The 24,856-nt window shown below is 44.8% G+C and overlaps 1 protein-coding gene across 3 annotated transcripts in view; it reads left to right on the top strand.

Moving 5' to 3' along the window:
- Nucleotides 1–24,856, top strand: part of LOC122928627 (myosin-binding protein C, fast-type-like) — a 262,327-nt gene that overhangs the window by 197,789 nt on the left and 39,682 nt on the right. For all 3 annotated transcript variants that reach the window (XM_044281649.1, XM_044281647.1, XM_044281648.1), the window contains 2 exons: nt 5,154–5,293; nt 11,374–11,533. In XM_044281649.1, coding sequence (XP_044137584.1) covers nt 5,154–5,293; nt 11,374–11,533 — 300 coding nt within the window. The remainder of the gene's footprint in view (nt 1–5,153; nt 5,294–11,373; nt 11,534–24,856) is intronic.

Raw genomic sequence — 24,856 nt, 5'->3', positions numbered from 1 at the left:
ACTGTTAGAATTTGTATTATGGCAAGAAAAAAGCAGCTGAGTAAAGAAAAACGAGTGTCTATCATTACTTTAAGAAATGAAGGTAGGTCAGTCAGTCCGAAAAATTGGGAAAACTTTGAAAGTGTCCCCAAGTGCAGTCAAAAAAACCATCAAGCGCTACAAAGAAACTGGCTCACATGCGGACCGCCCCAGGAAAGGAAGACCAAGAGTCACCTCTGCTGCGGAGGATAAGTTCATCCGAGTCACCAGCCTCAGAAATCGTAGGTTAACAGCAGCTCAGATTAGAGACCAGGTCAATGCCACACAGAGTTCTAGCAGCAGACACATCTCTAAAACAACTGTTAAGAGGAGACTGTGTGAATCAGGCCTTCATGGTAGAATATCTGCTAGGAAACCACTGCTAAGTACAGGCAACAAGCAGAAAAGACTTGTTTGGGCTAAAGAACATAAGGAATAGACATTAGACCAGTGGAAATCTGTGCTTTGGTCTGATGAGTCCAAATTTGAGATCTTTGGTTCCAACCACCGTGTCTTTGTGCGACGCAGAAAAGTGAACGGATGGACTCTACATGCCTTGTTCCAACCATGAAGCATGGAGGAGGAGGTGTGATGGTGTGGGGGTGCTTTGGTGGTGACACTGTTGGGGATTTATTCAAAATTGAAGACATACTGAACCAGCATGGCTACCACAGCATCTTGCAGCGGCATGCTTTTCCATCCGGTTTGCGTTTAGTTGGACTATCATTTATTTTTCAACAGGACAATGACACCTCCAGGCTGTGTAAGGGCTATTTGACCATGAAGGAGAGTGATGGGGTGCTGCACCAGATGACCTGGCCTCCACAGTCACTGGACCTGAACCCAATTGAGATGGTTTGGGGTGAGCTGGACCGCAGAATGAAGGCAAAAGGGCCAACAAGTGCTAAGCATCTCTGGGAACTCCTTCAAGACTGTTGGAAGACCATTTCTGGTGACTACTTCTTGAAGCTCATCAAGAGAATGCCAAGAGTGTGCAAAGCAGCAATCAAAGCAAAAGGTGGCTACTTTGAAGAACCTAGAATATGACATATTTTCAGTTTTTTAACACTTTTTTGTTATGTAGATAAGTCCACATGTGTTAATTCATAGTTTTGATGCCTTCAGTGTGAATCTACAATTTTCATAGTCATGAAAATAAAGAAAACTCTTTGAATGAGAAGGTGTGTCCAAACTTTTGGTCTGTACTGTACATTCCAGAAATTCCTATTTAAATGACAGGAGTTGCCATTTTTAGGGTGCAACAAGAAGAATTACCAGTAGGAATCCTAAAAAGGTCTTAGCAATCCTGAACTGGCCACAACCTGTTGGTTTTAAGGCTCTCCAGTGTTTTCTTGGCCTTGCTAATTACTACCAGAAGCACATTAAGAAATAATTTCAAATAGTTGCACCATTAGGAGTACCTTCACACACTGCTGACTTGAAAATCTGCAACTGAAAATCAATTGCATTCACCTGAATGGGTCTTGCTGCCCCCACTAAAGTGAATGGAATTGATTTTCATTTGCAGCAAAATCTGCAATGTGTGAATGCACCCTAACAGCTCTCAACTGTAAAGAGGAAAATATTCACTATTTGTCAGATTCTTTGGTACAAGCCTTTAATCTTCTCAAAACTCTGTTTTATTCTGTTCTGGTTCTACTTCATCCAGGCATTAATAAACCATTCAAACACACTTGACAAAGGGAACTGACTGATTCCAAAACGCATTCTTCACCTTCAAGAAATTATCTGGGGAGTTTATTGCAGCACTTCTACAAGTCCTGTTGCTTCCCTACCTACCATTGGTAATTCCAGATCTCATGGACACCAGAAAATAGTGTGCAGCAGCTGAAACGTCTCGTAAACTGTGTTACAGATTGTTGTACCCTAGGCACACCAACACAAGATAATCAACCTTTATTTGCCCATTTGTGCCAACTATTACCTTGGGGTCCTGTCTATGATATATCTCCTGTTATATTCTGTGTTTTCATATGATCATCAGTTTCCAACCATAGAGAAAATTTACCAGGACACTTGGACTGAGGTTAAAAAAAAATGGTATGCAGCCAAGGCTAAGAAAAGTGTTGATAAACAGTCCTCTTAATCTTAAAATCTCTCCAGTAAATTGGGTTGTCTACTAAAATCATCCACCTTAAACACACCTGCAAAAAAAACTTTCTCCAAGAGTTATCAGTGCTTTTATTCTCAAGATTCCTAATAGAGTCCACGTCTCTTACTTCTGCACTCTGGTCCTCCACAAATTCTGAAGTGATGTCAAGGCATTACCTATCTGGATCTAGAATTCCAGCGCTGAATATAAAATCAACAAATCAAGGGATGCAAGAAGTTTTGTAAGAGCCAGTTTTAATTGATTGACTGGAAATATTATGGATCAAAAGAGAGAGGCCGAGTTCCTAAAAAGGAATTAATGCTCCTATTCTTTTTAAGAATTTTCAGATCAAGTATCCTCTCTCTTCTTTTCCAGACTCTTCTAGGAGGGGCACAAAGAGGGGGTTAATGTTTCTTACCTTTAGTGGATCCAGCATTATGTTCTTGCTTCCCTTCTCAGAGTGTTTCTTGTTTAAAGCCAATTCATATGGTAGGATGTTGTCTGACTATTCATATTTCAGTTCTTTAGCTGCATCTGATATGCATCATTACCTATCATTAGCTATATCCTTAGCTATATACATCTTTAGCATCATCTACTTTGCTATACCATCAGTTCTGCTGCATCATCAGCTCCACTTCATCACCATTTTTACCGCACCTCTGTGGTATCTTCAGCTTTGCTACATCAGCTACAGCCCCTCTCCAGTACAGTGCATCAACTATGCTACATCTCACTGCTATTCTGGTCTTTAGTATGCAATATCAACCCTACTACAAGTCTTCTGGATCAACACTCCAGCAATGATGAACCTGTTCTCCTGCCCTCCTGCACCAGCAACACTTATCCATGCTGCACAAGCCCTGCTCCTCCTGACAAGCATCTTAGCAGATCCACCTCACCAGGTCAGAACATAATATTTTTTCTAGTTAGACTGCTCAGGCACAAAGATTGTGCATCATCAATCAATCAGAAAGAAAACTCATTAACTCTGCTACATCTTCAGTTCAATCAACATCATCTGCTTTGCTATATCATCAGTTCTGCTGCATCATCAGCTCCGCTACATCATCCTTTTTGCTGGACCTCAGCGGCATCTTCAGTTCTATTACATCATAAGTTCCAGCCACTCTCCAGTATGCTGCATCAACTTTATTACATCTCTCTGCTATTCTGGTCCTTAGTATGCAATGTCAACTCTACTACAACTCTTCTGGATCAGGACTCCAGCAATGATGAAGATGTCCTCCTACCCTGCTGCACCAGTGACACTTATTCACGCTGTACAAGCCCTATTCCTCCTGACGAGCATCTTAGCAGATCCACCTCACCAGGTGAGACCATAATATTCTTTCCAAGCAGACTGCTCAGGCACAAAGATTGTGCATCATCAATCAATTAGAAAAAAAAATCATTATCTCTGCCATATATTTAGTTCAATCAACATCATCTGCTTTGCTATATCATAAGTTAGGCTGCATCATCAGCACTGCTACATCATCCTTTTTGCTGCCCCTCTGCGGCATCTTCAGTTCTGTTACATCATCAGCTCCAGCCCCTTTCCAGTATGATGCATCAACTATATTACATCTCTCTGCTATTTTGGTCTTTAGTACGCAATATCAACCCTACTATAACTCTTCTGGATCAGCACTCCAGCAATGCTGAAGATGTCCTCCTACCCTGCTGCACCAGCAGCACTTATCCACGCTGCATAAGCCCTGCTCCTCCTGATAAGGATTTTAGCAGATCCACCTCACCAGGTGAGAACACAATATTCTTTCCAAGCAGACTGCTCAGGCACAAAGATTCTGCATCATCAATCAATTAGAAAAAAAAACTCATTATCTTTAGTTCAATCAACATAATCTGCTTTGCTATATCATCAGTTCTTCTGCATCATCAGCTTCATTTCATCATCAGTTTTGTTGCACTTCTGCGGCATCTTTGGTTCTATTACATCATCAGCTCTAGCCCCTCTCCAGTATGCTACTGTACATCGACTATACTACATCTCTCTGATATTCTGGTCCCCCAGTATACAATATCAAGCCTGCTGCAACTTTTCTGAATCAGTACTTTAGCAATTCTGCACCTGTCCTCCTGCCCTGCTGCACCAGCGGCACTTGTCCACGCTGCGCAAGACCTGCTCCTTCTGAAGAGCATCTTAGCAGATCCACCTCGCCAGGTGAGAACATAATACTATTTCCCATTAGACTGCTCAGGCACTGCTCAGATTCTGCATCATCGGTCAGTCACAGAGAAACTCAAGCAGTCATAGAAGCTCGGTGAGGTTGACAGGGATGATGCAATGTCTGCATAATCTATGAGACACCCATTGACAGTGTAATCCGGGATGGGTTAGAGTGGAAGGAAGGATCATTTTTGACAACCACCTGTGACCAGAATGGATCTGTTCCCCCATTGGGGCCATAGCCAGCTGAACAGGTTGTGCGGGCTATATGTCTACCCTGACCCTTTTTGAGCCGCTCAAAGGTCATAGAGAATACCCTGATCCTGTTTGAGCAGCTCAAAGGTCATAGAGAATGTAAACATATCAGGCATAGGGTTGACATTTAACATATTATGGCTGTAGTATTGCTCTATTTTAAGTGTTCATGAATATTAACATCTTAGCAGAAGTTGGAATCCAACACAATAGTGACGATTATCACAGTTGTGCTGCACTTGACTTATTTAAAGATGGATAATTATTTGGTTCTAACTTATATGTAAGGATTTACTCTCCAAAATGTATCCAATAAAGGTGGTAATTGACAAATCATGGGAACATTAAAGTTCAGGTTTCTAAATGCCCCAAATAATCCAACACTGCAACAAAGTATCAGTCATACTTATTGCTGAAAAAAAGGTATTTTTATTTTTAGGAATAACAGTGACTCCACCGATAAATCAAAAATATCACAATCTACATATTATAAAAAAAAATTACATGCACAAAGTTTTAAATTATGTGTGTTCCTATGGCTTCCAAGTAACATAATGTCTATATTTTCTCAAGAACCACCCAAAATCCATCTTGACTGCTCGGGAGGAACACCTGTGAACACCATAATAGTTGTGGCTGGAAACAAGTTACGTTTTGATGTCCCAATAACTGGAGAACCTGCACCAACTGTCACTTGGTTTAAGGAAAATGTGGTAAGATTGTATTATTACATGTATGTCACACAAGTAATGGCACAGGGAAATTATTAGAATCTCTAGTTTTTCACTAAGGGGAGAGCCACACAGTCAGGTATCTTTATGCAGTTTTGGAAGCCAAAACCAGAAGTTAATAAAAAAATAAAAAAAAAGAGAAGCCATATCTGTCCTTTATACTTTCTCTCCTTTTATGATCCACTCCTGATGTTGGCTTCCAAAACTGCATGTAGAGACCTGACCGCCTGGCCATACCCTAATACAACCTAGATGAATCAGGCTTCACTAGTAGTACTAGTGGGGCAGGTGTAGAAGTTATCTATGATATATGATTATGTAGGAAGGTTAAGTATTGTACAAACAATGATTCCCTCTGTTTTTGAGGGTCACTTGCATTACGTAGAGCAGGATTGGTCAAGATTTTGTGGTACATGATCTACTTTTTGTGGTGCCTGATTAAAGCACCAGGGATAGACACACATGACATGGAATTATGCTGTTCCCCTTTTTCAGATGCTCAGGTGCTCCCATAAGGCTAGAGCAACATGCTGTCTTCAGCCACGTCACACATGGAAAGATCACAGTGTAGAGCAGCTTGGATCATAGCTAATGAGAGTGAATAGAGTGATGTTGTGACTCGCAAGTTGCAGCTACCTAAACACGTCATCCTGAAGAAATCCAAGACTGTGATTGAGGTTATAGCAGCTAACGTTAGTTACCTATTTAATTTCCTCCACAACCATGACTTCTTCACATATTAGTTAATATATGGTAGACAAATAGTAAAAGCAATGGTAGGCAAATATAAAATCAAGATATAAAATCAAAATCAAAATTTTTGTGACTTACTTCACCCAGGAGGGTAATGTGGGATAAAGCTCAAGACACCCACATCACACCTCCTGCGCCTGGAACGCCAGTAGAGTCTCAGAAATGAACAAAGATCACTCAGGAGTCCTTGTTCTTTATTTTATTCTTTTATTCCAAAGCCAGGGTGGGGGAGTGAGCAGCCCGACACGTTTCGGGGCCTCTTAGTGGGTCCCCTTCATCAGGAGCATATAACTCCTGATGAAGGGGACCCACTAAGAGGAGTGAAGCAATTATCATGGGTGAATGCTCATTACTAATAATTGCCTCATGCAAATGTGCCGCTCATCACCCAATGAATGAGCAAATGCTCATAGGGTGATCATATCTTTAATACGGCACATAAAGTCATCCTTTGCCTGCAGCAATCATTCAATGTAAACATCTGTGGCTACATACAATTAATCTGTATGGTGATGGATGATTGCAGTAGGGAACACAGCTGTCCCTTCTGTTCAGGGTCATTCCTAATAGTTGCAATCAATTGGCACATATAAATGGGATTTTACAAATCCATAACTGATTCATAATGAGCCTTTTACTAAAATATACCTATGAAGATACAGGTTGCCCACTTCAATGGAAAAGCTAGAAGGAAAACAGTGTGGCTACCTAACATATAGATCTAATGGTCCCCATTCAGAGTTCTACTAATAGATAAAGATTTATATACGGTATGTCCACCAAATGATTACAGTGAGAAACAAAATACATTAAAGGTTTTTTTCAGGATTTTGATATTGATGGCCTATCATTAGGAATGACATTGTTTATCCCGTAGTTCTATGTTGGGGGATGCCGTTCTGCCGCTGCAGCTCAAGGAGGGTGTGCTTTGCGATGTACGAGTGGCTGAGGTGCATGCAAATTTTCCTGGCCATTTTTACGATGTCTTGCAGATGGGTGGAAGACTTCAGGAACCGCTTGACAACCAGATTGAACACGTGTGCCATGCAGGGCACATGGCTCAGCCCTCCTTGATGCAGCGCCGATACAATGTTCTTCCTGTTGTCGGTCACTATGGTTCCGATTTTGAGTTGTCGCGGAGAAAGCCAGGGTTCGATTTCTTGCTGAAAGATGTTCGACCAGACAAATGAGCTGCAGAACAACGTGACACAGCCATGCCCTGCACATCTGGTATGCTGGAGGGGCACTGTGCATTGTCCCTTCAGTGGAGGATGAGGATACGGTGGAGGATGAGGAGGCAGAGGCAGACATTGTCGCTGGACCAACGGCATGACAACGTGGAGGTGGAAGTGGCGTCACCTGGCCAAGTTGCTGGTATGGCTGTGCAGGAACCACATTAACCCAGTGGGCCGTTAAGGACATGTACTATCCCTGACCGTAGTTACAGCTCCACACGTCGGTGCTGCCGTGCACTTTGGCAGACACCGACAGGCTTCTGTTCTACATGTGTGTGCAGGGCTAGCACTGACTTTTTGGCAAATAAATGACGGCTTGGGACTCTCCAACTTGGCTCGGCACAAGCCATTAGTTTTCTGAAATTTGCAGAGTCCACCACTTGGAAAGGGAGGGACTGCAGCACCAGCAACTTGGACAGGAGCACGTTCAGCTTTTGCGCTGTTGAATTAGTTCCAGTATACTGTTTTCTCTTGGCAATCGATTCGCTGATCGATTGCTGATGGAATGAGTGACGAGAAGTAGGAGGAAAAGGAGCAGGAGCATCAGGACCGGCAGATGATTAGAAGGACAGACAGCTTCCTTCGGCTGAGGTGGTGGAGCCTTGACTGCCAGAAACTGCGTGCATGCCACTGGGTGATGCAGCAGTTGCTGCAGCAGGCTGAACCACCACATCAGAGGCACGGTTCTCCCAGGCCACTTTATGGTGATGCTGCATATGTTGACGCAGGGCCATGGTGCCAACATTGGCACCCTGGCCACGCTTCACCCTCTGCCCACATATTCTACATATGGCCAAGTTCACCTCCTCCAGCAGTTTAACAAAAAAACTGCCACACCGCCGAGTAGGTGATTTTACCCCCAACACTATGCAGTGACTGACTGCTACTGCCACTGCATCCTTGAACCCCTACACCGCTACTTCCCAGGCAGGTAGGCTCATGCGAAGATCACTGTCTACCCCGGGCACGTTTGGCTCCCGACCTCCCACTGCTGCCACCCTGTTGACTCCCGCCTACGCAAGCTACTTGCTGGCTTATGGGCAAGCTGCCACCCTCTTCTTTCAATGATGATGAAGCCACTCTGTCACCCAGCTCCCAAGTGCGATCAGCTACATCATCATCATGGAGTACTGTCTGCACATCACTGATGTCCTCCTCAACTGTCTCTGGGTCAGGAGCCTGACCGCTCATGTTACCAGCTCCCACACGACTCTCCTCATTAATACTTGCTCGTCTAGCGGAGGAACCGGCGGATGTCTCCTCCACACCTTGGCTGGGCAGTAGCTGCTGACTGTCCTCTAGTAGCTCTTTCTCGCTGAAAAGTGGAGCCAAGCCTAGGGCATATAAATACTTCTCACAGTGACGGAACAGAAAAGGACAGAGGAAGGTTGAGGACAGGTGAGGGCACAGGGCTTGCTCCCGGGCCATGCCAACTAAGTGTCTGACAAACCCACCGACTCTTGGCTGGGGGTGTTTGATGTCACTTGCGACGAAGTCCAAGATCGAGTCAACCATTCAAGAACCTCTGGGTTGCTGGTCACGACACAACCGCTAGCTGACACTGGGAGCTCAATCCTGTCCAAATGACCCCGGCTGCCACGGCCCCTTACTCTGCTGCAACCTTTGCCAGAAACATTAAGGCCTCTGCCTCTCCCCTGTGCAGGGCCTGGCACTTCTTTGTCTGACATATTCTTAGATCAAACAACCAAATGTTAGATCAAATATTTTTTATTTCGCCACTAATACTCAGCAAACAGAGCAACACAACAGGCTTTCAACAGATAAGTGCAACGCTGGACAGCGAATATATTTTATTTCACCACTAATACACAGCAAACAGGGCTGTAAAATATATCACTGCACCGATGAACGGCAATTAGGCCCTAATTTTTTTCTACTTTTACACTACACAAAAGGCTTTTCACCAGATAAGTGCAATGCTGGATGGCGAATATATTTTTATTTCGCCACTAATACACGGCAAACAGGGCTGTAGAATATATCACTGCACTGCTGAATTACAATTAGGCCCTAATTTTATTTTTTTACACAACACAAAAGACTTTTCAACAGATAAGTGCAATGCTCGATGACAAATATATTTTTATTTCGCCACTAATACACGGCAAACAGGGCTGTAAATTATATCACTGCACAGCTGAATGGCATTTGGGCCCTAATTTGTTTCTACTTTTACACTACACAAAAGGCTTTTCACCAGATTAGTCCAACGCTGGACGGCAAATATATTTTTATTTCACCACTAATACACGGCAAAAAGGGTTGAACATATAACTGCACCGTACAAGGGCAAATAAGACGTACTGTAGAAATATTTCCTTGTAATAAACCCTGTGAATGGCTATATCAAACAGCACTTGCACCCCAATAACAAGAATGGTTTGCTGGAATGACAGAGCTGTATAATGGCAATTTGGATCCTCAGTCAGTGCAGCAAGGGGTAACAGGATTGATTCTATTACCCAGTCAGTAACCTCCCCTACTGAACCTTGTTCTACATAACTGCTGTTGAATGATTCCTCCCTATCCTTTCCCTGCACTTTTAAATAGTTTTTTCACCACAATCAAGTCTTTAATGGCTGTATCAAACAGCACTTGTACCCCAATAACAAGAACGGTTTGCTGGAATGAAAGAGCTGTATAATAGCAATTTGAATCCCCAGTCAGTGCACCAAGGTGTAATAGGATTGTTCCTATTACTCAGTCTGTAACCTCTACTACTGAACCCTGTTCTACACAAATGCTGTTAAAGATTCCTCCCTATCCTTTCCCTGCACCTATAAATCGTTTTTTCACCACAATCAAGTCTTTCCTATCACTGTCCCTAGCTCCTGCAGACATCTCTCCCTGCACTAAGTATACTGGTAAATGCAGAATCTAAGATGACTGCTGCTATTTATAGCATCACAGGGCTGGCTGGCTGCTGATTGACTGCATGCATGGCATTATGGGTGATCCCACCTTCCCAGAGTTCTTTTCTCTATGTCCTCACAAGTGCAGCAGCCATTTTAGGAAAAAATGTGATTCGTTACCACGAAGTGCGAGGAAATTCGCCTTCGGTGCGAATCGAATTTTTCCTGAAGTTCGGATCGAATTCCACTTCGTCACTTCGATTCGCTCATCTCTAGTTACCACGAAGCTCGCGGAAATTCGGCTTCTGTGTGAATCGAATGTTTCCTGAAATTCAGATCGAATTCCACTTCGTCAGCTTTGATTCGCTCATCTCTAAACAATACCTCTAAGTTCAAATATAATTTGAGTCTTTTATGGCTCTGATGAGAGTAGTGCCATCTGCTATACATTTTTAAAATCATTGCTTTATGTCGAGTCAAATTATGAACGGAAGAAGAATACTTGATAACATGTCATACAGACACGTTATTTTCAGATGCTCATATCTGGCACTAATACTAATTGCATTTGCATTATTAATAATTGCGTCCTAATGGCAATGTCCTTCTAGTTTCAGAAGACACGTGGTCCCTGAGTACACAACATTTTTGCTTGTAAAGCTCCACATTAGTCTCAGTGATATAATAGTGGCGTGTTTAGAGGTTTACAGGTATAACACTGAAGTTATTACTTACAATCTGAGCCATGTGACAAGAGCCATTAGTTCAAATTTACTAATGTGAGAGTACCTAGATTTTGGTGTAAATTGTGCCAAAAAGTGGCACAATTTGGTGCATCTAGATTTAGGGAAATTTCTGTGCCTAGTCGAAAAGGGAGTCTGGATCAGCCAAAAAAGGTTGTGGCTGGAAAGTGGCGTGGCCTAAAATGTGATTTGCATCAATATTGCACCAAAATTCTGTATTAGACAAAGGTGTTTATTCCCGCACCACATTTATCTTTGAGCCACTGTGAGAAATGTTGTGTGGGTCTAGATAACCAGTGTAAATTTCTGCCATCTACAGGACTGGTAAATTTGCCCCATTATCTTGGAAGATGTAATCAAAGAAGATGTACTATTAATATATAATTGATATGTAAGACTAAATCATTTTATATACAGTATTTTGTACTAATTATTATATTTATTGTAATTTACTTTAGGAGTTTACTGATATTGAAGGAAGAGTACATATTGACCCGAAACCTGATTTAAGTAGCTTTGTCATAGATGGAGCAAAGCGAGAAGATGAGGGCAACTATAAAATTGTTGTGACCAATCCTTCTGGACAAGATAATGCTACACTGTATGTCAAAGTTGTAGGTAAGCCATACTATAATTACATTATATATTACTATTCCATTAAAGGGGTTGTCCAGCTTTCACTACCTGAACAGCAGTGGTCCGGCACTGTTCTGTGTAGCTCGAGTTGTCTGTCCTGAAGGTAGGCCATCACTTAAGAAAGGTTGAATAACGTCTTTAAACTCTTCATCACTGGAGTGTTTACCCCTTTCCTTACCAGGCCATTTATGCAGTTTTAGCAAGATATATATAACTGCAAAGAGCACATTTCTGAGCCAACATGCAGTACAGTACAAGTATTTGATATTATTTTTCTTAGGACACCTTAGACCTTTTTTGTGTCATTAGATGACAGAGTTTCAAACTTATTTTTATGAAAGCAAAAAGGTAAAAAAGTGCGTACATTTGTATATTTTACATAAAGTCCAGTATACCATTGCTAAAACTATACCTCTTGAACTTTTCTACACTTTTTCACATTACACCCACAAACTTAAATGTATTTTCTGAGGATTTTATGTGATGGACCAACACAAAGTATGTGTGAAGTGAAAAGAAAATTACACAGGGTTTTAAAAGTTTTTAGTAAACTAAAAGCTGGAAAGTGTGGCGTGCATTTGTATTCAGCCCCCCTGAGTCAGTACTACGTAGGACCACCTTTCACTGCAATTACAGCTGCAAGTCTTTTGGGGTATGTCTCTACCAGCTTTGCACATCTAGAGGATGAGATTGGTGACTAGAGTTGAGCGGACACCTGGATGTTCGGGTTCGAGAAGTTCGGCCGAACTTCCCGAAAATGTTCGGGTTCGGGATCCGAACCCGATCCGAACTTCGTCCCGAACCCGAACCCCATTGAAGTCAATGGGGACCCGAACTTTTCGGCACTAAAAAGGCTGTAAAACAGCACAGGAAAGGGCTAGAGGGCTGCAAAAGGCAGCAACATGTAGGTAAATCCCCTGCAAACAAATGTGGATAGGTAAATGAATTAAAATAAAAATTAAATAAATAAAAATTAACCAAAATCAATTGGAGAGAGGTCCCATAGCAGAGAATCTGGCTTCACGTCACCCACCACTGGAACAGTCCATTCTCAGATATTTAGGCCCCGGCACCCAGGCAGAATAGAGAGGTCCCGTAACAGAGAATCTGGCTTCATGTCAGCAGAGAATCAGTCTTCATATCATAGCAGAGAATCAGGCTTCACGTCAGCCACCAATGCAACAGTCCATTTTCATAAATTTAGGCCCAGCACCCAGGCAGAGGAGAGAGGTCCCGTAACAGAAATTCTGGCTTCATGTCAGCAGAGAATCAGTCATCATATCATAGCAGAGAATCAGGCTTCACGTCACCCACCACTGCAACAGTCCATTGTCAGATATTTAGGCCCAGCACCTAGGCAAAGGAGAGAGGTCCCGTAACAGACAATCTGGCTTCATGTCAGCAGAGAATCAGTCTTCATATCATAGCAGAGAATCAAGCTTCACGTCAGCCACCAATGCAACAGTCCATTTTCATAAATTTAGGCCCAGCACCCAGGCAGAGGAGAGAGGTCCCGTAACAGAAATTCTGGCTTCATGTCAGCAGAGAATCAGTCTTCATATCATAGCAGAGAATCAGGCTTCACGTCACCCACCACTGCAACAGTCCATTGTCAGATATTTAGGCCCAGCACCTAGGCAAAAGAGAGAGGTCCCGTAACAGACAATCTGGCTTCATGTCAGCAGAGAATCAGTCTTCATATCATAGCAGAGAATCAGGCTTCACGTCAGCCAACATTGGAACAGTCCATTGGCATATATTTAGGCCCCGGCACCCAGACAGAGGAGAGGTTCATTCAACTTTGGGTAGCCTCGCAATATAATGGTAAAATGAAAATAAAAATAGGATTGAATGAGGAAGTGCCCTGGAGTACAATAATATATGGTTAAGGGGAGGTAGTTAATGTCTAATCTGGACAAGGGACGGACAGGTCCTGTGGGATCCATGCCTGGTTCATTTTTATGAACGTCAGCTTATCCACATTGGCTGTAGACAGGCGGCTGCGTTTGTCTGTAATGACGCCCCCTGCCGTGCTGAATACACGTTCAGACAAAACGCTGGCCACATCTCTGCCATGCTAACCCTGCCCTCAGAGGAGCTGGCCGTGACACAGCTGCCTTGGCGACCTCTTGCTCCTCCTCTGCCTTGGCCTTGGGCCTCCACTTGTTCCCCTGTGACATTTGGGAATGCTCTAAGTAGCGCGTCTACCAACGTGCGCTTGTACTCGCGCATCTTCCTATCACGCTCCAGTGCAGGAAGTAAGGTGGGCACATTGTCTTTGTAGCGTGGATCCAGCAGGGTGGCAACCCAGTAGTCCGCACACGTTAAAATGTGGGCAACTCTGCTGTCGTTGCGCAGGCACTGCAGCATGTAGTCGCTCATGTGTGCCAGGCTGCCCAGGGGTAAGGACAAGCTGTCCTCTGTGGGAGGCGTATCGTCATCGTCCTGCCTTTCCCCCCAGCCACGCACCAGTGATGGGCCCGAGCTGCGTTGGGTGCCACCCCACTGTGACCATGCTTCATCCTCATCCTCCTCCACCTCCTCCTCGTCCTCCTCGTCCTCCAGTAGTGGGCCCTGGCTGGCCACATTTGTACCTGGCCTCTGCTGTTGCAAAAAACCTCCCTCTGAGTCACTTCGAAGAGACTGGCCTGAAAGTGCTAAAAATGACCCCTCTTCCTCCTCCTCCTCCTGGGCCACCTCCTCTTCCATCATCGCCCTAAGTGTTTTCTCAAGGAGACATAGAAGTGGTATTGTAACGCTGATAACGGCGTCATCGCCACTGGCCATGTTGGTGGAGTACTCGAAACAGCGCAACAGGGCACACAGGTCTCGCATGGAGGCCCAGTCATTGGTGGTGAAGTGGTGCTGTTCCGCAGTGCGACTGACCCGTGCGTGCTGCAGCTGAAACTCCACTATGGCCTGCTGCTGATCGCACAGTCTGTCCAGCATGTGCAAGGCGGAGTTCCACCTGGTGGGCACGTCGCATATGAGTCGGTGAGTGGGAAGGCCGAAGTTACGCTCTAGAGCAGACAGGCGAGCAGCGGCAGGATGTGAACGCCGGAAGCGCGAACAGACGGCCCGCACTTTATGCAGCAGCTCTGACATGTCGGGGTAGTTGTGAATGAACTTCTGCACCACCAAATTCAGCACATGCGCCAGGCAAGGGATGTGCGTCAAACCGGCTAGTCCCAGAGCTGCAACGAGATTTCGCCCATTATCGCACACCACCAGGCCGGGCTTGAGGCTCACCGGCAGCAACCACTCGTCGGTCTGCTGTTCTATACCCCGCCACAACTCCTGTGCGGTGTGGGGCCTGTCCCCCAAACATATGAGTTTCAGAATGGCCTGCTGACGTTTACCCCGGGCTGTGCTGAAGTTGGTGGTGAAGGTGTGTGGCTGACTGGATGAGCAGGTGGAAGAAGAGGAGGAGGAAGCCGAGAAGGAGGAGGTAGCAACAGGAGGCAAAGAATGTTGCCCTGCGATCCTTGGCGGCGGAAGGACGTGCGCCAAACAGCTCTCCTCCTGGGGCCCAGCTGCCACTACATTTACCCAGTGTGCAGTTAGGGAGATATAGCGTCCCTGGCCGTGCTTACTGGTCCACGTATCTGTGGTTAGGTGGACCTTGCCACAGATGGCGTTGCGCAGTGCACACTTGATTTTATCGGATACTTGGTTGTGCAGGGAAGGCACGGCTCTCTTGGAGAAGTAGTGCCGGCTGGGAACAACATACTGTGAGACAGCAAGCGACATGAGCTGTTTGAAGCTGTCTGTGTCCACCAGCCTAAATGACAGCATTTCATAGGCCAGTAGTTTAGAAATGCTGGCATTCAGGGACAGGGATTGAGGGTGGCTAGGTGGGAATTTACGCTTTCTCTCAAATGTTTGTGAGATGGAGAGCTGAACGCTGCCGTGTGACATGGTTGAGACGCTTGGTGACGGAGGTGGTGGTGGTGTTAGTGGTACATCCCCTGTTTGCTGGGCGGCAGGTGCCAACGTTCCTCCAGAGGCAGAGGAAGAGGCCGAGGCGGCAGCAGCAGAAGAGGCCGAGGCGGCAGCAGCAGAAGAGGTAGCAGGGGGAGCCTGAGCGACTTCCTTGTTTTTAAGGCGTTTACTCCACTGCAGTTCATGCTTTGCATGCAGGTGCCTGGTCATGCAGGTTGTGCTAAGGTTCAGAACGTTAATGCCTCGCTTCAGGCTCTGATGGCACAGCGTGCAAACCACTCGGGTCTTGTCGTCAGCACATTGTTTGAAGAAGTGCCATGCCAGGGAACTCCTTGAAGCTGCCTTTGGGGTGCTCGGTCCAAGATGGCGGCGGTCAGTAGCAGGCAGAGTCTCTTGGCGGCGGGTGTTCTGCTTTTGCCCACTGCTTCCTCTTTTGCTACGCTGTTGGCTCGGTCTCACCACTGCCTCTTCCTCCGAACTGTGAAAGTCAGGCACGACCTTCATTCCATGTGGGGTCTAGGACCTCATCATCCCCTGCATCGTCTTCCACCCAGTCTTGATCCCTGACCTCCTGTTCAGTCTGCACACTGCAGAAAGACGCAGCAGTTGGCACCTGTGTTTCATCATCATCAGAGACATGCTGAGGTGGTATTCCCATGTCCTCATCATCAGGAAACATAAGTGGTTGTGCGTCAGTGCAGTCTATGTCTTCCACCGCTGGGGAAGGGCTAGGTGGATGCCCTTGGGAAACCCTGCCAGCAGAGTCTTCAAACAGCATAAGAGACTGCTGCATAACTTGAGGCTCAGACAGTTTCCCTGATATGCATGGGGGTGATGTGACAAACTTATGGGGTTGGTTTTCAGGAGCCATCTGTGCGCTTTCTGCAGAAGACTGGGTGGGAGATAATGTGAACATGCTGGATCCACTGTCGGCCACCCAATTGACTAATGCCTGTACCTGCTCAGGCCTTACCATCCTTAGAACGGCATTGGGCCCCACCATATATCGCTGTAAATTCTGGCGGCTACTGGGACCTGAGGTAGTTGGTACACTAGGACGTGTGGATGTGGCAGAACGGCCACGTCCTCTCCCAGCACCAGAGGGTCCACTAACACCACCACGACCATGTCCACGTCCACGTCCCTTACTAGATGTTTTCCTCATTGTTATCGTTCACCACAACAACAAAAATATTATTTGGCCCAATGTATTGTATTAAATTCAGCTGAATATAAATTTGAGGCCTAGTATTTAGGCGCTGGGTGACAGGTATAGATTTACTGACAGAATTAGACTTGGAAATGCACAGTAGCGTGTGTGTGAAGTTATTCTGAATGACCCTATGTGCACCTTGAATATTATATACCCTTTTAGGGATGTATTTAAAGTAGGCCTGATACAGCAGAAACCACTAAATTAGGAAATTGCTAAATTGGGACTTGTATTTCAACCCAGAACAAAAAATGTGCTTTGACGGACACTAAATAACTTGCCCAGCCAGAACAGTACAGAAGTAACGACAGATTTAGCGGGATATAAATTTGAGGCCTAGTATTTAGGCGCTGGGTGACAGGTATAGATTTACTGACAGAATTAGACTTGGAAATGCACAGTAGCGTGTGTGTGAAGTTATTCTGAATGACCCTATGTGCACCTTGAATCTTATATACCCTTTTAGGGATAGATTTCAAATAGCTCTGATACAGCAGAAACCACTAAATTAGGAAATTGCTAAATTGGGAATTGTATTTCAACCCAGAACAAAAAATGTGCTTTGACGGACACTAAATGACTTGCCCAGCCAGAACAGTACAGCGGTAACGACAGATTTAGCGGGATATAAATTTGAGGTCTAGTATTTAGGCGCTGGGTGACAGGTATAGATTTACTGACAGAATTAGACTTGGAAATGCACAGTAGCGTGTGTGTGAAGTTATTCTGAATGACCCTATGTGCACCTTGAATATTATATACCCCTTTAGGGATAGATTTCAAATAGCTCTGATACAGCAGAAACCACTAAATTAGGAAATTGCTAAATTGGGAATTGTATTTCAACCCAGAATAAAAAATGTCCTTTGACGGACCCTAAATGACTTGCCCAGCCACAACAGTATAGCGGTAACGACAGATTTAGCGGGATATAAATTTGAGGCCTAGTATTTAGGCGCTGGGTGACAGGTATAGATTTACTGACAGAATTAGACTTGGAAATGCACAGTAGCGTGTGTGTGAAGTTATTCTGAATGACTCTATGTGCACCTTGAATATTATATACCCCTTTAGGGATAGATTTCAAATAGCTCTGATACAGCAGAAACCACTAAATTAGGAAATTGCTAAATTGGGAATTGTATTTCAACCCAGAACAAAAAATGTGCTTTGACGGACACTAAATAACTTGCCCAGCCAGAACAGTACACCAGTAATGACAGATTTAGCGGGATATAAATTTGAGGCCTAGTATTTAGGCGCTGGGTGACAGGTATAGATTTACTGACGGAATTAGACTTGGAAATGCACAGTAGCGTGTGTGTGAAGCTATTCTGAATGACCCTATGTGCACCTTGAATATTATATACCCCTTTAGGGATAGATTTCAAATAGCTCTGATACAGCAGAAACCACTAAATTAGGAAATTGCTAAATTGGGAATTGTATTTCAACCCAGAACAAAAAATGTGCTTTGACGGACACTAAATAACTTGTCCAGCCACAACAGTACACCAGTAACGACAGATTTAGCGGGATATAAATTTGAGGCCTAGTATTTAGGCGCTGGGTGACAGGTATAGATTTACTGACAGAATTAGACTTGGAAATGCACAGTAGCGTGTGTGTGAAGTTATTCTGAATGACCCTATGTGCACCTTGAATCTTATATACCCTTTTAGGGATAGATTTCAAATAGCTCTGATACAGCAGAAACCACTAAATTAGGAAATTGCTAAATTGGGAATTGTATTTCAACCCAGAACAAAAAATGTGCTTTGATGGACACTAAATGACTTGCCCAGCCACAACAGTACAGCGGTAACGACAGATTTAGCGGGATATAAATTTGAGGCCTAGTATTTAGGCGCTGGGTGACAGGTATAGATTTACTGACAGAATTAGACTTGGAAATGCACAGTAGCGTGTGTGTGAAGTTATTCTGAATGACCCTATGTGCACCTTGAATATTGTGTACCCTTTTAGGGATAGATTTCAAATAGCTCTGATACAGCAGAAACCACTTGGTGTGACAGCTGCACCCTGATGTAGGCTTTAGCCAAAAAACAACCACACCATTGAGGGTTAAATGCACTTGGTGACAGGCGCAGCTTGCCCCTGATGTAGTATATGGCCAAAAAATAAACAGACTATTGCTGGTTAAATGCACTTGGTGTGACAGCTTCACCCTGATGTAGGCTTTAGCCAAAAAACAACCACACCATTGAGGGTTAAATGCACTTGGTGACAGGCGCAGCTTGTCTGTGATGTAGTATATGGCCAAAAAATAAACAGACTATTGCTGGTTAAATGCACTTGGTGTGACAGCTTCACCCTGATGTAGGCTTTAGCCAAAAAACAACCACACCATTGAGGGTTAAATACACTTGGTCGCAGCTTGTGCTGGCGCACCACAAGACACAAAATGGCCGCCGATCACCCCAGAAAAAAGTGACTGACAAACGGTCTGGGCAGCCTAAAAACAGTGAGCAATTGAGTATCAGCAGCTCAATGACGCACAGCTGCAGATCGATCAATAATCAAATCCTTTGGAGGAGTTAATCTGCCTAATCTCGCCCTACTGTCGCAGCCGCAACCTCTCCCTACGCTAATCAGAGCAGAGTGACGGGCGGCGCTATGTGACTCCAGCTTAAATAGAGGCTGGGTCACATGGTGCTCTGGCCAATCACAGCCATGCCAATAGTAGGCATGGCTGTGATGGCCTCTTGGGGCAAGTAGTATGACGCTTGTTGATTGGCTGCTTTGCAGCCTTTCAAAAAGCGCCAAGAAAGCGTCAAAAAGCGCCAAGAAAGCGACGAACACCGAACCCGAACCCGGACTTTTATGAAAATGTCCGTGTTCGGGTCCGTGTCACGGACACCCCAAAATTCGGTACGAACCCGAACTATACAGTTCGAGTTCGCTCATCCCTATTGGTGACCATTCTTCTTTGAAAAATCGTTAATTTCTAATGATAATTTGTTTTCCCTTAGTCCTAACAGCAGCACAGATGGGGTTAACTACCCCCTGTGGACTAGTTGGACCGGCGGAATGTTTAATGAGCCCAAGCATAATAACTCAATTTAACAATTAAGTATCCCCTTAAAAGGAGGGAGTCAACCCCCAGCCCACTGTGTTTATAGCAAGAAAAAAAAATGAGACTTACTAGGGTGGGATATTTGTCTGCTGCTGTTAGGACTAAGGGAAAACAAATTATCGTTAGAAATTAACGATTCCCTTACGTCCTACCAGCAGTACAGATGGGGATATATCAAGAAGAAACCCCTAGGAAGGGCCTTCCTGCCTGGCAGAACTAAGATTAGTCTGCCCAAAGGCTGACAACTCAGCTAGTCTGGCATCTAGTCTATAATGGGAGATGAATGTCAATTCAGAGCTCCAGGAGGCAGATTTACAAATCATGTCAAAAGGCAGAAGACTCCTCTCGGCAAAAGTAGTCACAGCTCTAGTAGAGTGGGCCTTCACAAACTCCGGAGGGTCCAGAGATTGGGAAACAAAAGCTTCCCTAATAGCCTCCTTAATCCACCGACTGATGGAAGGTTTGGATGCCTTACAGCCTTTAAACTTACCGGCAAACAGGATTAGAAGATTTTCATCTTTCCTGAACTCCTTTAAACTATCCATATAGATCCGGAGACATCTCGAGACGTCCAGAGGATGTCTAGCAGGTTCCTCGGAGGAGGTGGAAGATGTCGACAGAACTGGGAGGGATATCACCTGGTTGATGTTCTGGAAGGAAGGGACTTTAGGCCTAAAATACAGGGAGGAATTTAAGAAGGACCCAGTCATGCAAGAAGATCGTATAGGGCTCATGTGCTGAGAGAGCTTGAAGCTCAGAGACCCTCTTGGCCGAAGTCACTGCAAGGAGAAACACAAGCTTCCAAGTGACGAACTTAAAATCCACCTCCTCTAATGGTTCAAAGGGGGGAGATGCTAACCCCATGAGAACTACTGATAAATCCCATTGAGGAATGGGTCTCAGTACTGTAGGCTTTAATTAAGCTCCTTTAACCCCTTAAGGACACATGACGTACCGGTACGGCATGTTTCCCGAGTCCTTAAGGACACATGACGTACCGGTACGTCATGTGTTGTTCCGATCACTGCCGCCCGGCCGGATGTGATCAGAACAAGGTGCCTGTTCAAATCATTGAGCAGGCACCTCGGCTAAATGCGCGGGGGGGTCCCGTGACCCCCCCATGTCCGCGATCGCAAAAAAAACGCAGGTCAATTCAGACCTGCAGTTTATTGCGATTTCTGCAGTTTCTGATCCCCGCGGTCCCTGACCGCGGCGATTAGAAACGTTAGTGTGGCGAAAAAGTATATATTTATCAACCCCCCTGCACCTCTGAATGATTTTAGCCCGGTGGGAGGTGCAGGGGGGGTTGCGAGCGGTGCGGGAGGCGGGCGGTGAGGCAGGCAGGATCGCGATCCCCCGCCCATCTCCCATTGAATAATCGTTGGTGTACAGTGGTTATACCAGGGTGTCAACACATTGCTGATACCCTGGTATAAACGGCTGACATCAGTGATGCGATGTCAGCCGTTTAACCCTTTCCATACAGCGGTCCGTACGGACCGCTGTATGGAAAAGGCTAACAGCTCAGTGAGCTCCCTCTCCGATCGGGGGGCTGCTGTGCCTTTGCAGCCCCCCGATGGGAGAGGGAGAGAGCCCCCAGACAGCCCCCCGAAGCCCCGTCCTCACCCTTCCCCGTCTGCGAAGTTGTGGCAGACGGGGAAGGTTCCCATGGCAACAGGACGCCTTCTCAGGCGTCCTGCTGTCCATGGTGCTGAGCAGATCTGTGCTGAAGGGATAGATCTGTTCAGTGTAAGTAAAATACAGTGCAGTACCGTATATAGAGTACAGTACTGTTTTATACAGACATCAGACCCACTGAATCTTCAAGAACCAAGTGGGTCTGGGTAAAAAAAAAAAGTGAAAAAAAGTGAAAAAAAGTAAAAAAATAAAAAAACACATTTATCACTGATTAAAAATGAAAAAAATTAAATTCCCTACACATGTTTGGTATCGACGCGTCCGTAACGACCTGATCTATAAAACGGTCATGTTACTTTACCCGAACGGTGAACGCCATAAAAATAAAAAATAAAAAACTATGATGAAATTGAAATTTTGTCCACCCTACTTCCCAAAAAAAGGTAATAAAAGTGATCAAAAACGTCGCATGTACACCAAAATTGGAACAATCAAACCGTCATCTCATCCCGCAAAAAATGAGACCCTACTTAAGATAATCGCCCAAAAACTGAAAAAACTATGGCTCTTAGACTATGGAGACACTAAAACTTTTTTTTGTTTTAAAAATGAAATCATTGGGTAAAACTTACATAAATTAAAAAAAATTGTATACATATTAAGTATCGCCGTGTCCGTGACAACCTGCTCTATGAAATTACCACATGATCTAACCTGATAAATGTTGTAAATAACAAAACAAAAAAACGGTGCCAAAAAAGCTATTTCTTGTTACCTTGCAGCACAAAAAGTGTAATATAGAGCAACCAAAAATCATATGTACCCTAAACTAGTACCAACAAAACTGCCACCCTATCCTGTAGTTTCTAAAATGGGGTCACTTTTCTGGAGTTTATACTCTAGGGGTGCATCAGGGGGGCTTTAAATGGGACATGGTTTAAAAAAAAACAGTCCAGCAAAATCTGCCTTCCAAAAACCATATGGCATTCCTTTCCTTCTGCGCCCTGCCATGTGCCCGTACAGCATTTTACGATCACATATGGGGTGTTTCTGTAAACTACAGAATCAGGGCCATAAATAATGACTTTTGTTTGGCTGTTAACCCTTGCTTTGTAACTGGAAAAAAAATATTAAAATGGAAAATCTGCAAAAAAAGTGAAATTTTGAAATTGTATCTCTATTTTCCATTAAATCTTGTGCAACACCTGAAGGGTTAACGACGTTTGTAAAATCAGTTTTGAATACCTTGAGGGGTGTAGTTTCTTAGATAGGGTCACTTTTATGGAGTTTCTACTCTAGGGGTGCATCAGGGGGCTTCAAATGGGACATGGTGTCAAAAAAACAGTCCAGCAAAATCTGGCTTCCAAAAAACAAACGGCGCACCTTTCACTCTATGCCCCGCTGTCTGGCCGTACAGTAGTTTTTCGGCCACATATTGGGTGTTTCTGTAAACGGCAGAGTCAGGGCAATAAATATACAGTCCTGTTTGGCTGTTAACCCTTGCTTTGTTAGTGGAAAAAATGGGTTAAAATGGAAAATTAGGCAAAAAAATTAAATTCTCAAATTTTATCCCCATATGCCAATAACTCTTGTGTAACACCTAAAGGGTTAACGAAGTTTGTCAAATCAGTTTTGAATACCTTGAGGGGTGTAGTTAATAGAATGGGGTCATTTTTGGGTGGTTTCTATTATGTAAGCCTCGCAAAGTGACTTCAGATCTGTAGTGGTCCCTAAAAATTGGGTTTTTGATTTCTGAAAAATTTCAAGATTTGCTTCTAAACTTCTAAGCCTTGTAACATCCCCCAAAAATTAAATTTCATTCCCAAAATAATTCAAACATGAAGTAGACATATGGGGAATGTAAATTCATCACAAGTTTTGGGGGTATTACTATGTATTTCAGAATGGCCTGGATAAGTTAAAGCGTTTTAAAGTTATCACCACTTAAAGTGACACTGGTCAGATTTGCAAAAAATGGCCTGGTCCTTAAGGTGAAATAAGGCTGTGTCCTTAAGGGGTTAAGGAACTGTTTATTGAGCGGGTCCTGAGAAAAAGGCCTGTTGAGGCAAGCTGAGATGCCTAGGACTTGAACCCTCACAGTAGAAGGGGCAAGGCCTCTATCAAGGCCGTCTTGCAGGAACTGAAGGATAGCAGAGAGGGGCAGATCTGCAGACGCCACCTCCTTTGAGGTACACCAGGATGAGAATATCCTCATAATACGAGAGTAGGCTCTCTTGGTAGAGTCTGCTCTGGAATGAGACAGCGTTCTCAGGACCAACTCTGAAAGCCCTTCTACTCCGGGAAGGGACTGATCAACCTCCAGGCTGTCAGGTTGAATCTGTGCAGATCTGAGCAGAGGTGAGTGTCCCACGACATCAGGGTCTGCTGCGGGGGGAGCCTCCAATATTGTCCTTGACTCATCTGGATGAGCTGGGTAAACCAGGATCTTTTTGGCCAAAACGGTATGATGGCTATCACCAAGGCCGGATCCTGATGTATTTTCATCAATACCCTCGGAATCATGGAAAATGGAGGGAAGAGGTATGCCAGCCTGAACCTCCAGGATTTTGACAGAGCTTCTATTGCCAGGGGGTTGTCCTCTCTGTAAAGGGAGCAACCCCTCTCCACCTTGGCGTTGAACCTTGTTGCCATGAGATCCACCTCTGGCATACCCCACTTGAGGACTATCTGCTTGAATATCTCCAGATGTAAAGACCACTCCACCGTCGGAAGACCGCGGCTTAACCGATCCGCTATCATATTGAGGGAGCCTCGAATGTGGATCGCAGATAAGTGGGAAAGGTTCGACTCTGCCCAATCCAGAATCCCCCGATCTCTGATAGGAGGGGAAGTGATCTTGTGCCTCCCTGCTTGTTGATGTAAAGTACCACAGTCATATTGTCTGACTGGACTTTCACCACTTTGCTCCAAATCTGAGGGGCGAAGTGAAGGAGGGCTAGCCGGATTGCTCGAATCTCGCGGAGATTGGATAAGTGAAGCCGCTCCTGAGGAGACCAGGTTCCGCGAACTGGAGTGTCGTCTAGGTGAGCGCCCCAGCCTACTTGGGATGCATCCGTAATCAATATGATCCAGGTTGGCTGGGTCATAGACTTCCCGTCTAAAAGATGGCACCACCATCTGGGGGAATACCAAGTTCGCCAAGACAGGGAGCACAGGGAGTTTAGCCCGGCAGGGCTGCCATCCCATTTGGAGAGGGTCTCCGACTGTAGAGGACGGAGGTGCCATAGAGCCCAAGGGACTGCTTCTGCAGACGCTGACATAAGCCCCAACATCTTCATGAGAGTCCGGATTGGGAGTCGCCGGGGAACGCAAAGGAAATCTGCCATGTTCTGAACCCGGGATCTTCTTTCTGGGGTCAACTGGAGAGACATCCCAGTGGAGTCGATTATGAAGC

The sequence above is a fragment of the Bufo gargarizans genome, chromosome 2, assembly GCF_014858855.1.
Source record: "Bufo gargarizans isolate SCDJY-AF-19 chromosome 2, ASM1485885v1, whole genome shotgun sequence".
In the NCBI taxonomy this organism is placed as follows: domain Eukaryota; kingdom Metazoa; phylum Chordata; class Amphibia; order Anura; family Bufonidae; genus Bufo; species Bufo gargarizans.
Note: the sequence above shows the minus strand (reverse complement) of the source record. Positions and strands in the feature narration are given on the sequence as shown.